The sequence below is a fragment of the Ovis canadensis genome, chromosome 11 (genome assembly GCF_042477335.2).
Source record: "Ovis canadensis isolate MfBH-ARS-UI-01 breed Bighorn chromosome 11, ARS-UI_OviCan_v2, whole genome shotgun sequence".
NCBI classification, from domain to species: domain Eukaryota; kingdom Metazoa; phylum Chordata; class Mammalia; order Artiodactyla; family Bovidae; genus Ovis; species Ovis canadensis.
In genome coordinates this window covers 36475310-36494186 of record NC_091255.1, presented here as the reverse complement: position 1 = coordinate 36494186, position 18877 = coordinate 36475310, and the positions used below count along the sequence as shown (strand labels likewise).

General features: G+C 47.6%; 1 protein-coding gene across 1 annotated transcript; it reads left to right on the top strand.

Annotated features, from left to right (window-relative positions):
• The first annotated feature begins 13992 nt into the window (after window positions 1–13992).
• RNF222 (ring finger protein 222) lies at window positions 13993–17423 on the top strand. The gene is made up of 2 exons (XM_069603507.1): window positions 13993–14072; window positions 14626–17423. Exons 1-2 carry the CDS (start codon window positions 14069–14071, stop codon window positions 15276–15278), a joined length of 657 nt encoding a protein of 218 aa, XP_069459608.1. The 5' UTR covers window positions 13993–14068; the 3' UTR covers window positions 15279–17423.
• Window positions 17424–18877: the final 1454 nt, after the last annotated feature.

Sequence of the window (18877 nt, the reverse complement as noted above, 5' to 3'; positions counted from 1 at the left end):
TTTTTCATCATTGTTGTAATTTACCTCTCAGTAGAAAGGCTAACATATTTCAAGTGTCACCAGTTTTAAGGATTCTGCAGGGGGAAAAAAAAGTCCTTCAATTTAGAACATAACAAAAGCTTGTGTATCTTGATGAATGTACTTTTTGTTGCATGGTATGAACTAAGTTATTGCTTACATAAATTTGTAATATATTCTATTTGTATTTTCTTCCCAAGTGTATAATGTTGGCGTGGAGCTTTCATGACAGAATAACACTTTGTACATCTGTACTTTTTTCAAATATTGAATGCCCTATTTTGGAATTTTTAGATTTTTTTAAATTGAAAGCACTTGAAGTTTTTTTATATATGAATATTACATGTAAAGCTGTTAAAATATGTATCTTCAGTGCACAAAAAAAAGATGCTATGGTAACACCATCCTATTTAAAGCATTCTGGTAAACTCCTGCACCTGGGCTGAGGTCGCCATAGCAACAGTTGTGCAGGCTGTGGCAAAGCCTTGCAGGAAGGCAGGACCTGGGTGATCCTTGGCTCCTCTTAGTTCCTCTCAAATCCCTAAAAGCACTAAAGATGTGAAGTGGGGGAAGATGCTGAATGCTGTAGCTTGAGCTGCCTGGAAATCCTGCTTCCTGCTCTCATCTCTAGAAGAAAGCTTGGGTAGCTTGCAAAATACTTAAATCTCCCTCAAAAGCAGCCTAAGGTTTGCCACCTGATTGGGAGACCAGCCCTCCAACTGGCTTTCTGTCCTCAGCTCCCTGGTCCCCTTTTTTTCAGATGACAGATATCTTGATAGCTGAGATGACATCTTCTTAAGGATCGCCCCTCACCTTTTTCTTAATAACTTTTTTTTTTTTTTTGGTTGAATCGGGTCTTAGTTGCAGCACATGGGATCTTTCATTATGGTGCAAGGATTCTCAGCTGTGGCTCACAGGCTTAGTTGCTCCATGGCATGTGGGATCTTAGTTCCTCCATGGCATGTGGGATCTTAGTTCCCTGTTGTTGTTCAGTCACTTAGTCATGTCCAACTCTTTGCGACCTCAAGAACTGCAGCATACCAGGCTTCCTTGTCCTTCACCATCTCCCGGAGCTTGCTCAAACTCATGTCCATTGAGTCAGTGATCCCATCCAGCCATCTTGTCCTCTGTCATCCCCTTCTCCTCCTGCCTTCAATCTTTCCCAGCATCTGGGTCTTTTCCAGTGAGTCAGCTCTTCACATCAGGTGGCCAAACTATTGAAGCTTCAGCTTCAGCATCAGTCCTTCCAATGAATATTCAGGATTGCTTTCCTTTAGGATGGATTGGTTGGATCTCTTTGCAGTCCAAGGAACTCTCAAGAGTCTTCTCCAACACCACAGTTCAAAAGTATCATTTCTTCAGCGTTCAGCATTCTTTATGTTCCAACTCTCACATCCATACATGACTACTGGAAAAACCATAGCATTGACTAGACGGACCTTTGTTGGCAAAGTAATGTCTGCTTTTTAATATGCTGTCTAGATTTGTCATAGCTTTTCTTCCAAGGAGCAAGCGTCTTTTAATTTAGTAGCTGCAGTCACCATCTGCAGTGATTTTGGAGCCCAAGAAAAAGGAAGTTTGTCACTGTTTCCACTGTTTCCCCATCTATTTGCCATGAAGTGACAGATCAAGCCCTGTTCCCTAGCATTGCAAGAATTCTTAACCACTGGACTAGCAGGGAAGTCCTTGCCCCTCACCTCTTGTTCCCTCCAACTTACCACCCCACCAAGTCTGCCCACCTCCACATTTCTCTTAGTATACCCCAGGCCTTGTTGAAGCTTACTGGGTGCCAGGCTCTGTGCTCAGTATGTTTTGTTTTGGCCGCAATGCACAGTTCATGGACTCTTACTTCCCCCAACAGGGATTGCACCCACACCCTCTGCAGTGGAATCGGTGCATCCTAACCACTGACCAGAGAATTCCTGTGTGCTAAGTGATTTACATATAATATCCTGCTTTAACCCTCAAATAACTCTCCAAGTAAAGGCTGTTGCTATTCCCATTTTACAGATGAGGAAACTGAGCCCCAAAGAGGTCACACAACTGGCCCAACTTTAACTTGCAGGCATTTCAGTGGGATTTTATTCCAGGAAGCTATACACTCTCCCACCTCCATGTCTCACAGAGAAGGGAGTTTTGTAGTTAGCCTGTTCAAAGTTTTGGAACTACTGAGCCTGAGTCATCACCAGAGGGCTGATTAGAAATGCAGAGCCTCAGGCCCCACCCCAGTCCCACTAAATTAGAATTTGCATTTTCACAAGAGAACCAGGTGATTGGTTTGCTCATCAAGATTTGAGCCTTGGTCTAAATTGAATTGAATGGGTAGCACAAGACACGGACCCACAAGCAAAGTAAGCATAGACAAAGAACCCCGCAGGGCTCTAGATCTTGGGGGTTTTGCCTCTAGAGAAAGAACAGAGACAAAAATTTAGGGCTCTGGGGCTCCTCTCGCCTCAGTTTCCGCTTTCTAAGTCCTCACGCAAAATCTCAACTTTGGAAGTTCAGAGAGCAATAGGATGGCTTTAGAGCGCCACCTTCTGGTCATGCTAAGCTATGCAGCACACGTTTCTGCTCCGGGCATCCTGTCCCAGAGAGGCAGCTACTTGTCTGCAGGGGCTAAACCTTCTCTTGGGGACTTCTGTAGTTTTTCCCAGCAGTTTATTTCTCTTCCTTCTTTACCCTTCAACACTCACCATTCGTTATTCTTATCACTGATTCAGATAACTCCTTGCTGGCTAAATGACAGCAGTACCGCACTTCATGTTTGCTTACTCCCTGACCTCAATACAGTTCAGCTCATCAGGGGTGCAAAGCCTAAGACGTGACCATTTCTGTTTTCAGTAACATCAAAGCAAGTGGAGGAACCAAGACCTTAGAGTTACAAACAAGGCATAAAGATTTTAAACTGATCTGTATAAGAAAGAATTCACATGGACATATTCACGTGGACATTCACATGGACATATTTCTATTTACCTCTGTTTATATCTATCTAAAATCAATCACAGAAGGAAAATATCTAAATAGAGTATTATGCAAAAGATATAGGTAAGCTCATAATGGAAGAAATGCCATTAGTCAAAGACATTTTTAAAAAGTGTCCCTATTTTAAACCTTTCTTCTTTTGAATTAGATTTTTAAAATTATTGCTTTTTCCATTATCCTAATTATACTTTTATTATTTTTAGTGCTTCATTATCATTTTAATGGTTATCAAGCAATCCCACTCCCAGAATAATGCAAGATTACAATTTAACTCCATTTATCCTCCTCCTGCTTTCTATTTTCATCAAGTATTTTAATTTTTATGAATTTTTAAACTCTAAAGATATTATTTTTATTTTATGCAATCAATACTCATGTATTTTCCCCACTCATTTACCTCCCGTCATTCATTCATTCCTGTATGATTTTGCTTCCACGGGTATCATTTTCATTCTGCCTAAAGAACGTCCTCTACCCCCAATAAAAATTAAAAATAAAAAAAGAACATTATTTAGTAGTTTCATTTGTTTATTTCGGGACTTTTAGTGAAGCTCTTTCAGCAGTGAATTCTATTTTCATCTGTAAACTTCATTCCACCTTCTTTTTTTTTTTTTTGGCCAAGCCACCCTGCATGTGGGATCTTAGTTCCCTTGAACAGGGATCAAACCCCGCCCCCTGCATTGGAAGTGCACAGTCTTAACCACTGGACCACCAAGGAAGTCCCTCCACCTATATTTTTTAAGAATACTTTTCTCTGAATAAAATTCTAGGTTGGCAGCTATTTTCTTTCAGTCCTTAAAAGGTTCTAGCATGTAGTCTTGGCATGCACCCTCTCTTGGATTGCACCATTTATCTTGGAAATCAGATGTACTATTTTGCTTCTCTGAAGGTGATGTGTCTTTTCTTCTCAGACAATTTTTCAAAATTATCTTTGACTTTGGTTTTCAGAAGTTTTACTACAGTGCGGTCAGGTAGCGATTTTTTTGGGGGGGGAGTGGTATGTATTTTGCTGGAGATTTGTAGAGTTTCTTGAATTTGTGGTTGAATGTTTTTTACTAATATTGTAAAATTTGTGATCCATAACTCTTCATCTATTGCTTCTGAACAAGTCACTCTTTTAAATGTATTTAGACCTTTACATCACATTCCATATTCTCTTATGCTCTTTTCTGTATTTTCCATCTTCCCCCCAACCCCAGTCCCATCCTTCAGCCTGAGTATTTTCTGCCCACTTAGCTTTCAGTTTACTAATCCTGTCTTCTGTTATATCTAACCTGGGAATTCCCTGGCAGTCCAGTGGTTGGGATTCAGCGCTTTCACTGCTGTGACACAGATTCAATCCCTGGTTGGGGAACTAAGATCTCACAAGACACACAATGTGGCCAAAAAATAATCAACACAACAATAATAATAGTAACCTGTTGTTAAACCCATCTATAGAGTTGTGGTTTTTTTAAGGAATTGTATTTTTTGATTCTAGAATTTCCACTTAGTTCTTTAAAAAAAATTGTTTCTAGTTCTCCATCTACTTTCTTGAACGTACTGGGGAGAGTGGGGTAAACACCAATTTATAATAATACCCAAGCAAGGTGGGTGAGACAAGGCAATTTCATATGCTACTGGAGGAAGTTTAAATTGGCACAGTTTATGAAAGGGAATTTGACAATTTTTACCATGTCTTTAAAATTATATTATACTTTGACTCCTCCATTCCATTTCTAATAATTATTTAAAGTGTGAAACAGAAGAAAGGAAACCTCTTTTTTTTTTTTTGGCTGGCCTGCAAGGCCTCAGCAGTAAAAACTCGGGTCCTAACCTTTGGACTGCCAGGGAATTCCCATTTAAAATGAAGCTGAGGGACTTCCCTGCTGGTCCAGTGGTTAAGACTCCCCACTTCCACTACAAGGGGCATGGGGTGGATCCCTAATCAGGGAACCAAGATCCTGCATGCCCTGTGGTGTGGCCAAAAGCTATTAAATTAATTAATTAAATTAAATGAAGTTGGGTGGCCAGAAGGGAGAACTCTCACATGCTACCACTCCACATCAATTACAGACCCCAAAAGGAAGAATTTTTCTCACCCAGCAACCAGACCAGCCAATGGGAAGTGCCCTCCAGCCTGAACTCTCCTTTTCCCCCAGTGGACTTTCTTCATATTAACTCCAACTGCCTCCTTTTGCTCTACAAAGTAACATTCCTCTCCTTTGTTGGACTTGCCTATGACTTTTGCTATAGCTTTCTTGCCCCAAATTGCAATTTCTCTACTATTCTGGAAAAAAGAAAACAAAAACTTTTTATTTGCTAGCAATATAATTGGCTGTTTATTTTTAGGTTTGATAAAGGAAATAACACCAAGATTTTGCAATTAAAAAAACACATTACAGAAAATTTTATAATAGGGGGAAATTGGAAACTTAAATGTCAATCGATAGATACATTAATTAAATAAATGACTATATCATCGACTCAATGGACATGAGTTTGAGCAAACTCCAAGAGATAGTGAAGGACAGGAAAACCTGATATGCTGCAGTCCATTGGGTCCAAAAGAGTCGGATACAACTCAGAAACTGAACAACAATCCATTAAAAATAAGGGTGTAAAAGAAAATAAAGTTTTCAGGTGCTGAAAAAGTCAGGTCCTAAAAGTGTTTATTCAGTGTGATTCCACTTATTCTAAAATCATTACATGCTATAATTATACATAATATATAATTATTTTTAGCATAGCTATATATATAGGAGCTGAAAGAATAAACAAAAATATTTATAATATTTATCTGTAGAGGTGGCATAAAGCTGATGTTTTCATGTGTGCTTTTTATGAAATTTCCACTTTTTTTCAACACGAAGCACTATTTTTATTTACAAAAGAACATTTTTTTTCCTCTCCTGATTCCTGATTTTTTTCCTCCCTGACCCTGGCCTTACCTGTCTCAAGCACTGAGCACTCTCAGCTGTCAGTGAGGCATTCAGCTCCGGATGAAGAGTGAAGGCTGAGAAAATCCTCCAACAAAGGGCTAATTTCAAACAGTCTTTCTCCTACAGCTGCCACCCCCTAGGAAGTGCGAAGTTTCCCTTCCACGAACCGCCCGGCGAACAAATCTTCCCTGCTCTTTAGCTTCCCTTCCCCCACCTGTCCCAGAGCATCTCTGCCCCTGCGGCTGGCGCTTTACGACGGTGCAGGGAATGGGGCGGGGACGCACGCAGCCCAGGTGAGTTAGCTGCAGGACGCAATCCACGCCGGCTCGTACGCGACTGGGACGTGACTCAGCCTTCCTGCTCGCCCGGTGCCCCACCCCTGCTCCCTTCGGCCTCCTCCCGCAGCCCGCAGTACCCTCGAGCCACCGTCGGTTCTTGCCAGGTTCATCCTCAAGTCCAAGCTAGTTTTCTCTTTTGCGCAGGATTCCTTTGGTTCATCCCACTCTGTGGCTTCCCGGCCAGTGGGCTCTCAAGCACTGAAACCAGCCTTGGGCTCAGCCTTCAAGAGTCCTGAAGTGGACCCTTTCAGCTCTGAGACCATCCTGAGCCTCTGTAGCTCCCAGGGTCCTCATCCCCATTCATACGTTTCAGATCAGGGTGTGCAAAGCTCCGTGCACGTCTCAGATCAGCGTGTTCAGAGGCCTATGCACGCCACCGCTTCCGGTGGTACCCAAGTGAATCTTTTTTTTGCTTATTATGTATTCATATTGCTGTTCATTAAAATATGATTAGAACATCAGACCTGTGATTTCACAGTATGGATGCTCAGAATGAGGTGAGAGTAAATATTTATGTTTAAAATATGGCTCCTATTTGTTATTTTTGTTTTTAAGAAAAATCAACAGTTGTACATGCAGTACTTTGATGTGGCAAAAATTACCAAAACAAACCACTGGATTGTTTTCCCGGGGGGATTTCTTCTTTAAAAGCCTCAGATTCCATCACTTGTCCCTCCTTCTTTCCTAGCCCATCTTCCCTCCCCTTCCCAGACTCACCTCCTGGAGAATCTGCCAGAGATCAGGCTTTTTCAAAGACAACATTGGTGTACAGTGGCTAAGTAAGGCTCTAACCCAGTGGTGGGCTCATCCTCCCATCTCCAGCCAGACGAAAGTTCTCAATCTATTGTGACTTGAGGGGGTGGGGAGAATTTTGGTGTGGATTCCAAAAGCCATTAGAATAGAAGGTAGGGGCTTTCCCTGGTGGCTCAGTGATAAAGAATCTGCCTGCCTGCCAATGCAGGAGATACTGGTTCTATACCTGGTGCAGGAAGATCCCACATGTCATGGAGCTACTAAGCCCAAGCCTGTGCACCACAACTATTGACCCTGTGCCCTAGAGCCTGTGCTCTGCAACAAGAGAAGCCGCAGCAACAAGAAGCCCGGGCCCTGCAACTAGAGCAGCCCCCACTCTGTGCAACCAGAGAAAGGCCCAGGCAGCAAGGAGGACGCTGTGCAGCCAATAAATAAATAAAACTATTAAAAAAAAAAAAGAATAGAAGGTAGAATGACTTCATTGTCTGAACTTCACACGCTCCTGTGCAGGAAAAGCGCGTGCATACACACACACACCCCTCATGCACATAAGCTAGGCTTGAGAAGTTGGATTTATTCATTTCACAAACACTGACTTATTAAACACTATCGCCAGACACAAGACCCTATGCTACAGTCAACAGAGATGAGTTAGGAACTCCTCCTTCAGGGTCTTAAAAGATAAAGATGCCAGCGGGGAAGTGATGAGGAAGAAAGGCATTACAGCCAGGAAAAAAAAAAGCCGGAAAAAATCACAGAGCCCCAGAAGCCCAAGGCCTCAAGGGATCTGAACTAGAAGCCAGCACTGTGGCTATGCTGCGTGGCTTGAGGTGGCCCAGGGCAAGGGGGCTGTCCAGAAAACCATGTGGGAAAGGTAGTGTGGGCCTCATGTGCAGACTGAGGAGGGTGGGCCTTGTACCGAGGGCAGTGGGGAGCCACGGAAGTCTTTAGAGGGAGGGAAGGCATGAGGAGGAACACCCGTGAAGATGTTCTGTGGCTGCTTCAGTGTAGGTTGGACAGAGGGGGCTGAGGGCCGGGGGTAGGGGGCTTGGGAATGAAAGCAGCACCTGTCCACCTTCCAAGCCGGGTGCCCTGGCAGGGCCTGTTTTCTGCTCAAAGGCCCCAGGTTTCCCCAGAGTATCAGCACCCCCAGGCTATGTAAGGATAGAAGGAGAGCCGGGGGGTCGGCCGTAGAGAACAAGTTAGACTAAGATTTCAGAGGTGTGGGCAGCCTGGCAGGAGAAGGTGAGTCCAGGAAACTTACGGGGGCAGGAATGAACTGAATCCCCCGGGTAGCCCCTGATCTGCCTGGAGCCAAACAGGGCAGCCTGCAATGGGCTGAGTGGACACTTGATTTGCATTTCCCTGATGATTATTGATGCTGAACATCTTTTTGTGAGCCTCTTGGCCAATTTGCATTTCTTCTTAGGAAAAATATTCAGTTCTTCTGCCCATTTTCTAATCGGGTTTGTGTGTGTGTATGTGTGTGTGATGTTGGGTTGTATGAGCTGTTTACATATGTAGGATATTAATCCCTTATCAGTCATAGCATTTGCAAATATTTCCTCCCATCTTGTAGGTTCAGGCACATTATTTGTATCTATTTATTTAATCATCATCACAATCCTATAGAGTAGGTAATATAATCTTTTTTCTTGGCCGCAAAGCACAGCTTGTGACATCTTAGGTCCCCCAGCAAGGACTGAACATGGGCCCGTGGCAGTGAGAGCCCAGAGTCCTAGCCACTGGACAGCCAGGAAAGCCCCAGTCTGCATTTCAAGGCAGATTCTTAACCACTGGGCCACCGGGGAAGTCCCAACTCCTGCCTTATTCTTATTTTTTTTCTGATCATGAAAGAAATATACATTCAAGGATCACAGGAATGTATGAGTCAGAAAGTTTCTCCAGTGATAACCACTAACAAGTTGGATGTGTCTACTTCCAGATTTGTCCTCTATAAAAACGATCATATATTATCATTTCCATAAACAGAGTCACACAGACTGTTCTGAAACTTACTTCTGTTTCATGTGGTATCAGGGACAGTTCTCCTTTATTGGTTTTATTCTGCCTCCGTCTTTATCTCTGTGGTGTTTGATCTTTGGAGCTTGGAGACCCTCTGAGTGTGAGATGAAGGACAAGTGTATATAAGCACATCACCCAAATATCTGTGTATGACCTTGGGTGACAAAGAGTTACTGAGGCTGATCTGAGCCCTTCACCCTGTGCCCTGTCATGGCAAGGGAGCAGGAAGCAACAGGAGGATCACCAAAATGAACTCTGGAGGCTGGAGGACTGTATGACTTTTTCATTATTGGAAGGACGTGGAGACTCATCTTCGGGGATGGGTCCTGGGTCACTGCTCCCATACTGAGACCCTCTGCTTGTCTCCAGCGCCCATCCCTGGACTCCTCCTCGGGCGGGGGAACCCTCCTCTCTGAGCATCTTCATCAGGATCACCTGACTCCAACAGGGGCCAAACCTCTGGGCAACGCCAAAGCCTCCTGGCCTCAAACGGGTTGGGCGACATTCACTTCCCGGCGCTGGCCTCCAGACCTGCTCAGTCATTAGCAAATGCCTCGGCGGTGGCGGGCGGCGGCGGCAGCTGTCACAGTAACAGCAGCAGGAGGACGTGCCGCCCGCCCAGCGCTTCTGGGTGGCTCAGATCTGCTCCGTAGAGGCCAGCGGGTGGAGAGGTGGATGCTGCTCGCCCTGGTCCCAGCCAAAGTGAGTCTGGGGGCCAGGCTGGGGGCAGGGAAGGAACTTGGTGGAGTTCTGCACTGATGCCAGGGGTGTGTGTGTGTGTGTGTGTGTGTGTGTGTGTAAGAGAGAGAGAGAGCTGAAGCTATAAAGCCTTGGGAATCCAGGAGGGAAGCCTAGGTGCCCACAAGTGTCACCCCGCCTCATAGACTCACTGTCCCAAGGTGGGGAGGTGGGGGTCACCTGAGCTGGTGACACCCCCCACCAGTCCTCAAGATGGGTGGGCTGCTGCTGTGGGTGAAGTCAGGCACTGCGGCTTCATGAGGTCGGCTCCCCTTGGGCCAGCCCTCCCCCTCCCCCTGCCTCTCTCCTAGCCGGAGGGGCAGCGCCAGTTACAGTCACTTTGAGGAGGGAAGTCTAGAGGGGGGTCACTTTCCCATACAGGTTTCCTCATCATTCTTTAAAAAAAAAAACTTTATTGAGGTATGATTGACATCCAACAAGATGTACATATTTAACACATACAACTGGATTCTGGAGTTTTCAGGAGGCATTTTCATCCTTGGTTGTTTGTTAAATTGGTGTTTCTGTAGAGGCGTAAGGGCTGGGACTCTTGCTCTCAATTCTTCACCTACTCCTTCACTCGAGGTCTGGAACGCCCTCCATGGATGCACATTCTCAGGGACGGGATGGTTCACAGTATGGCCTGTGTAGCCAGGCTGACCTGGCCTCAAACCCTGGATCTGCCCTGGACTTTCTTTTAATTCCCACTGTATACTGTTTATTCTTTCTTTTTTTAAAAAAAAATACTTCTTTATTTGGCTTCATTGGGTCTTAGTTACAGCATGCGGGATCTAGTTCCCTGAGCAGGGGTCGAACCTGGCCCCCCTGCATTGAGAGCTCAGAGTCCTAGCCACTAGACCACTAAGGAAGTCCCAGCAGCCTGGCTTTGAACAAAGTTACTTAAGCCTTGGTTCCCTAGTCTGTAAAACAGAGATAATATCTACCTCCTGGAGCTGTTGACGATGAAATGAGGAAGGGATGCAGAATGCCAAGCACACAATTAGTGTTCAATAAATAGCTGCTGTTGTAATTATTTATTATTAGCTCGACACTGGTCCCACCTTACCTAGGAAGACCTTCCAGCCCTCCTCTCCCCAAAATTTCCTGAAGCACCAACGGCGATGCCTTTGGATATAATGTCTTCCCTTTCATTTAGCTAGTCTGTGCCTCAATCAGAGCGTGTTCCTCAGATTTCTTCTGCTGCCCTCTCCCCAGCACCTGAGACAGTCAGGTTCAGAAGAAGAACTCAAGGATGGAGAATGAAATGGTATGAAGAGAAAGGGAGGGACTGAGCATGGGAGGCAAGAAGGTGGGGATGGAGGACAGGTGGCCTTGCCCAGACGTGAAGGACAAGGCTCTCCCAAAGCACAGGACGGGAAGGGACTGCACAGGAGGCCATCAGCAGGGATCTGGGATGTCATCTACATCCCCCGCATCCTATTATTTCTCAAACTCAGTTCTCTCTGTTCCCCTGCTCAACCCAAGGAGGACAGTGCTTCCTGCTGCAAATATCTACTCACCCAATCTATCAACTGATTCAAATATTTTCTACACTCTCTAGGAAATCAATGAATATCTCCCCCCTCCCATCTCCCTCTCCAACCCCTCCCCAAGGTGACCTCAGACAAGTCACTTCCCTTCTCTGGACTCGGGTCTTTTCATCTATAACACTCAATTTTACTAAATGACCTGCAACATCCTTTCCCCTCCAGCATTTTCGAATCTATCTGCTTTATTCTCTTGTCTATCTTGATACCTCACTTCTCAGCTTTCCAAACAACTCAGGGTATTGATCATCATTCCTCCTTTAAAAAATAAAAAATCTCTCTTCAAGAACTTTATAAATGTCCACTAGATTCTAAAAGCTTCATGAAGGACATTTTCCCCCCATGCCACGCTTGCATGATCTCAGTTCCCTGATCAGCAATCAAACCCATGGCAGTGAGAGCCCAGAATTCAATCCTAACAATCAGGGAACACCCTTGAAGGGTTTTCTTAATCACTGCTTATTTCCAATGTCTGGCTCAGCACCTAGCCTGCAGCAACATTCAATAAATAATTGTTGAATAACTGGATACATGAATGAATGGATGGATGGATGGGTGGACAGATGGACCTGCCACCATACACCCCTGGGGAGTTATGAAACGCAGGGGGATATGCTGGCAGTTGGTCAGCTTAGGAAAATCAAGGTCATCCTGAGAAAAACCTCAGTTTAGATAACTGCATGTTATAAAATAAAAATGTCTAAGACACTGGAACCACCAACTTAGTAACCTATTGCCCATCCCTTACCTACTCCGTTGTCATCTTCTCTGGTTATTATTCTAACTCCAGGGGAGCTGCCCTTTGTCAGGGGCATGAGTGTTTTTAGTCATCTACATGATAAGAAACATCTGGGGAGGAGAGGGAAGGCAGGTGCTAGGAGGAGAAAGGACTGAGCCTGATTGACAACATCTAGCACCAAAGAAAGGATGCTTTAGAACTGTGGTGTTGGAGAAGACTCTTGAGAGTCCCTTGGACTGCAAGGAGATCAAACCAGTCAATCCTAAAGGAAATCAACCCTGAGTATTCACCAGAAGAACTGATGCTGAAGCTGAAGCTCCAATATTTGGCCACCTAGTGTGAAGAGCTGACTCACTGGAAAAGACCCTGATGCTGGGAAAGATTCAGGGCAGGAGAAGGGGGCAACAGAGAATGAGATGGTTGGATGGCATCACTGATTCAACGGGCATGAGTCTGCCATGAGATATTGAAGGACAGGGAAGCCTGGTGTGTTGCAGTCCATGGGGGTGCAAAGAGCTGGACACTTCTTAGGACTGAACAGCAGCCATTTACTGAGCATGTACTATGTGCCAGACTTTTCATTCGTGGCACCTCACTTAACACTCTGGACAACTCTGAGAAGAAGCCGGTACTATTATTATCAACCCCACCTCAGAGATGGGAAACTGAAGCTCAAATAGGTTATACAGACAGTAGTGGGCATATCAAGGATTTGAAGCCAGCTTCAGGGTCTGGCTTCTTGAACCCCCTCCCCTGGCCTGGAGACCACACTGACCACCTTGGAGATCGACGTTTGAAAACACCTGCAAAGGCTTTGGTGCTGCCACCAGGGTGGCCAGTCCCCTACCCCCACCTCTACATATTTGTGCTCTTTGTCGGTTATGGGATATTTTCAACTTGGCAAAATGGGCTTGGAACCAAGCTAAGAGGGAAGGGAGCATCCAAAAGATCTGTGATTGAACCCATTCTCATCTGTCCTTCCCCATTAACTAGTTTTGTTCCCACTATGTCATCTCTCAGTGGCTCAGCAGTAAAGAATCTCCCTCCTATGCAGGAGACATGGGTTCAATCCCTGGGTCGGTAAGATCCCCTGGAGAAGGAAATGGCAACCCACTCCAGTATTCTTGCCTGGGAGATCCCATGGACAGAGGAGCCCAGCAAGCTACATTCTGTGGGGTCACAAAAGAGTCAGACACGACTGAGGAACTACACAATGACAACAATGTCATCTCTCAGGTTTGGGGGCTGCCACACACCACTCTAGCTCTCAGTGTGTCCAGGGGTGTTTTGATGGAAGACTATATGACATCAGTAACCCTTCAGGAGGACCATGCAATCACATGACCATTTGACCGTAGTCCTTCTAAAGAGGCTGTTCGAGGACTTCACTGGCGATCCAGTGGTTAAGATTCCATACTCCCAGTGCAGAAACATGGGTTCCACCCCTGGCCAGGGAAGTAAGATCCCACACCCTGCCTAGTGAGGCCAATAAATAGATAAATAAATAAACAGGCTGTTGGAAATGAACTTAGATGACACAGCTGCGATACTGGGAACGTGTGGAGGAATGAGAACATTGGCGCTGCGTCACACACCCAAACAGGGGCTTCCCGTCAAATCATCACTTGGGGAACTGCACTTAATTCAACAACACTGCTACTGCTGAGAGCATCCTTGGAGCCCCTCTTTAGCTCTCAGATAACACCTGAAACCCACCTGTCACTTCATGGTGACTCTGTGTCTTTGATTTTAAATAATCTCATGCCACTTGGGCATTCATTTGCTTTTACCAGACTGGGCGCCAGGTGACCTTTGGCCATTTCCAAATACCAGACGTTTCCTCGAAGGATGAAAACCTGCCTTCATAGAGGTTGACTGGAAGGCTCTCTCGCAACCTTGGGCAGGCTGCCGAGAAGAATCTGAAGGATGACTGAGCTGTGGTGGGTGGAGGAAGGAGCCCACAGCTCCCTGACGTGACTGCGCAGCTGGCCAGCTGGCATTTGGATGTGTAAGTTCTGACTTTTATTCTCAAATCCCTCATTGCTCTCCAGCTGCACTCAGCATAGAGGGATGGGAGCCAGGGGCTGAGGACAGCTGTACGGGTCAGCCAGCCTGAGCAGGGTGATGGAGTGGCAGCAGAGGCTTTTCTGAGAACAGCCACAATGGGCACAACACACAGCCCCCACTGGAGCCTGGACCAGGCGGGGTGGGGGGAACCTCGGCTTAGCCACCTGCCTCCCCTGGGGAATAGGTCCTGCTGCCTCCACTGGGGGCTTGGGACCAGGGAGAGGGGAGGGGTGACCACAGGCGACGCACAAGTGGTGGTGAGGGATCAGGGGGCTACACCTTGGCCTCCGTACACCTCCTTCCAGTGGGGGGTGGCTGGGATCTCTGCTTGTCAGTCCCCCAACTCCCCTTCCAGAAGTGCCTCTCATCTCCTCTCCAGGGTCCTGGTGTGATTCGGGGAGTCCACTCAGGAGGAGCGGCAGGAGAGGCAGCAGGGAGACAGGCAGGGAACCAAGCCAGAAAAGGCGCTGATGCGCAACCCTTCCCGCCCACAGCCAGGGCCCTGCCCTCTTGCTCGGCCATGTCTGAGGGCGAGAGCAAGGACAGCTCGGGCAGCGAGTGCCCCGTGTGCTACGAGAAGTTCCGAGAGCTGCAGGGCGCCAGTCGGACGCTGAGCTGCGGCCACGTGTTCTGCCATGACTGCCTGGTCAAGTACCTCCTGTCCACGCGCGTGGACGGCCAGGTCCAGAGGACCATTGTCTGCCCCATCTGCCGCTACGTCACCTTCCTCAGCAGGAAGAGCTCCCGCTGGCCCGCCAAGCTAGACAAGAGCTCCCAGATCCTGGCTGTGCCTGTGGGCCTGCCCCCCACACCACTGCCGGATGCCCTGGGCCACGCCAACCCCCTAGCCCTCTCCCAGCCAGTCTGGAGATCGTCCCCGGGCCAGCTGCCCTTGGACCCGCCGCCCGGCCTGCCTCGGGAGCCACAGATCTTCATCATCAGCCGCCATGGGATGCCCCTCGGGGAGCAGGACAGTGTCCTGCCGCGGCGCAGCCTGGCAGAGCTCTCCGGGGCCTCCCCGGCGCCCAGCTCCACCCGGTCCTTCTGCTGCCGCTCCCGGGCCCTGCTGCTCATCACCCTCATTGCCGTGGTGGCCGTGGTGGCCGCCATCCTCCCCTGGGTGCTGCTGGTGAGGAAGCAGGCGTGAGTGGGGGCACCAGTCAGAGAGCCCCACTGGAAGCTGCCCGCTCGCACAGCCAGGCTGGCCATGGCCTGGGAGGGGCCCCAGCGCGGCCTTGGGCCAGCGGAGCCTCAGGGGCAGCCTGGGGCAGAGATGGGGTGTTAGGGTGCTGACTGGCATCACCAGGCTCTTTGCTCCCAGCAGGGATCAGAAAGGACCAGAAGGCAGGACCTCTGAGGCAAGAGTTTGGGTGGGGCAGGGGAACTCTGAGCTGAGAAGGAAGCTCCAGGTTCCAGACCAGGGAGGAAATGTGATGGACACCCCTCCTCAGAAACCACAGTGGGGGTATTCCTCAGCAGATACGCGTCCCTCCTCTAGGCTAGAACCCAGCGAGGTTGGGGGTGTGGTGGGTAGCTGCCCTACCTGTGGGTGTCCCCATCTGCCAGGTGACCTACCCAAAGCCAGGTGGGACTCCGAGTTGGGGCACCTCCTGCTGGAGGGGGCCCACAGGTGAGACCCCTCCAGGTCAGAACTCCGGGCCAGGATCCCTGGTGTGCTCCCAGGAACAAACAGAAGGGATAGGGTGGCACAGGGACCAAGGCACATGTGCTCCCCAGAATCTCAGCACCATCCCTCCACCCTGCCCCTGACCCCCCCAGTTAGGTGCGTGCCTTCCTACCCCTGGAACCACCAGTCTGGAAGGTCTTCCCTAAGGGAGAGGCTGAGCTCAGGGGCTGTGGCCCAGAATTCCTGGGAGAAGGGACAGAAAAGGGGAGCTGAGGCCACGTCGGGAATCAGAGGTTTGCTGACAGAGGTGGAGGCCAGCAGAATGGCCCACGAACAGAGCTAGAGGGCTCCCAAAGCCCCTCCAGCCCAACAATGGCCCAGATTTTGAGTCCTGGGGTTTTCAAGGATGGCCTGCCAGGTGGGCAGTGCAGGAGCTGTCTGGTGGCTGGGACCTGAGTCAGCTGAGAACTATGTGGGCACATGAGCCCCTGGGGGCTCCCGCCTCCCGCCCAGCCTGTGACCAACCACTCATTAGAGGCCACACCAGCCAGGCCAGTTCCTGGGGTGGATTCCCAGGCTGGGCTGGGTGAGGAAGGGTGGGGAGGAAAACAGCTGTGCTTGGCAGGGACGCTTCTATCTCAGTGAACACGGAACCCAGCTGCTATCAGCCTCTGGCCAAGGTCATGTCACCTGGGGACGCCACCTGAGCTGGGGGTCCTTCAGGAGGACACTAGAAAAGGCTCAGGTTGGGCCTTATCTGGGGAGTGAGCCATTTGGGAACAGCTATTTCCTGTTTATTAAGGCCCACAAGTAAATGGGCCATCATCTTAATTTTAGGGTTAAAAACAGCAAAACCCTCAAGCTTTCTCGAATGGGTGGTTTATCGCAGCCCAGGTGTTGCAGCAGCCATGCCCTCCGTAGCACACGCCTCTCTCAGCGGAGCTTGCTACGCGTGGGGCAAGACATAGAGCCCTGCCTCTTGTTGTTTGGTGGCTCAGCCGTGTCCAGCTCTTTTGCGACCCCCATGGGCTGTAGCCCACTAGGCTCCTCTGTCCATGGGATTCTCCAGGCAAGAATACTGGTGTGGGTTGCCATTTGCTTCTCCAGGGGATCTTCCTGACTCAGGGATCAAACCTGAATCTGCATTATTGGCAGGAAGACTCTACCACTGAGCCACCTGGGAAGCCCACCCTGCTGCTCACCCAGCTCCTAAAAGCCTGTCCATAAGCCTGTGGTCATTTGGAGACCATTAGTGGAGGGGTCCACACTGCAGGGGGTGTCAGGGCACAAGGAGAGTTGATCTAAAGCACCTCTGGGCTTCCTTCTGATATTTTCAAGTCAAGAGAATACAGGTGCTATTGGGGGAAGTACAGGTGAATTCATGGGGAAAATATTTATTATAGGAAATAAAATGTTAAATTAACAAAGACTCTAGTGAATCTGTTTTAATCACAGCCAGGCTGCTTTAAACACTGTCATGAATTTTGGGGAACCTGATTTTAAGTCTTTGCAGACTCTATTGTGTTTGCCAAAAGTCAATTTCAAAATGCCTCTAGTGTTTCCATACTGTTCAGCGGTGACTTACAGATGGAACTTCTTTCATTTTCAAAGAATGTCAAAAGCTGTTTTGTTTTTTTTTAATAAAGGTCTATATTTTCTCAAAAATTTAAGATGAATTGCAGATACATGTGGGAAGTGCTGAGCTTGGACTTCTAGGATTATTCATTTTAGATGAAAAAAATGGTCCGAAAACTCAGATTTGAATGGCTCTTAAACATCTACTCAGCCACATTTGGGAAAGGAATGCAAATTACACTTCTGCTTGGCATCTCAATTTTCACCTATTCAATTGTCAAACCCTGAAAGTTTCAAAACCCACTGTTGCCAAAGCTGAGGGACAGAGGTGAGGCTGGGGTGCTTGTGTGTGTGCGTGCTCAGTCGTGCCTGACTCTTTGCAATATTGGTAGCCCACCAGGCTCCTTTGTCCATGGAATTTTCCAGGCAAGAATACTGGAGTGGGTTGTCATTTCCTGCTTCAGGGGATCTTCCCCACCCAGGGATCAAACCTGTGTCTCCCGCATTGGCAGGCAGATTCTTTACCACTGTGCCACTTGGGAAGCCCAGGTGGGGTCAGTAGCAAGGTATATTGATAAAACCCCTAAGAAGGAAACTTCCCTGATGGTTCAGTGGTTAAGATTCCCAATGGAGGGGGCCTGGGTTCGATCCCTGGTCAGGGAAATAGTTCCCACATGCCTCAACGAAGATTAAAGATCCTTCACGCTGCTACTAAGATTCAGTGCAGCCAAATAAATATTAAAAAAGAAAAAATAAACAGGAAGGGAAATTTGACATTATCAAAATGTCCACTTGGACCCAGAAATTCTAGAAATGTATCCGACAGATATGCTTGCATGTTGGGGCATCAACATATGTTATACAATTGCACTATTGTTCCTAAAAACCAAGAATCGCGAAAACCTGAACAAGAACAAGGAAAGACCTGAAAAGAACAGAACAAGGAAGGACCTGCAAACCGACCCGGAAAGTCTGCAAGACCCAGTGGCCAATGGGCAAAGGCAAGGGGTGGAGTTGGATGTCTGATTGATTGTACGATTTGTGTCCAAAGTCGGGGGATAAGAATTTACTTTCCAGGGCACTTCCCTGGCTGGCCAGTGATTAGGACTCCCCTCTCCCAATGCAGGGGGCCCAGGTTCCATCCCTGGTCAGGGAACTAAGATCCCACATGCTGTGGGGCACAGCTGAAAGAATAAAAAAAGAATCTACTTTCCGATTTGCTTATTTGTGCATAAAGCAACTGAGAAGATTTGAAAAAAAAAAAAAAAGAGTGATCAGTTGTGGAAGGGGATGAGAAAATGATGGAACAGGAAAGGAACGTCTCTCTTCAACTTTGGCATTTTGGATATCTGAGCCAAGTAAATGTATGGATTATTCAAACATTAAATTGAAAAATTATATTAGAAGCTAAAGATATCTTCAGTGTACACACCTGTTGCCTGGTGAGTGAGGAGTGGGCCCCAAGAAAGTTTGAAAGCTGCCAGACTGCTTGTTCTGTGGTTCCAGAGTGTCAGCTACCGGCTCCGAGGGGCTGGTTTGTCTGG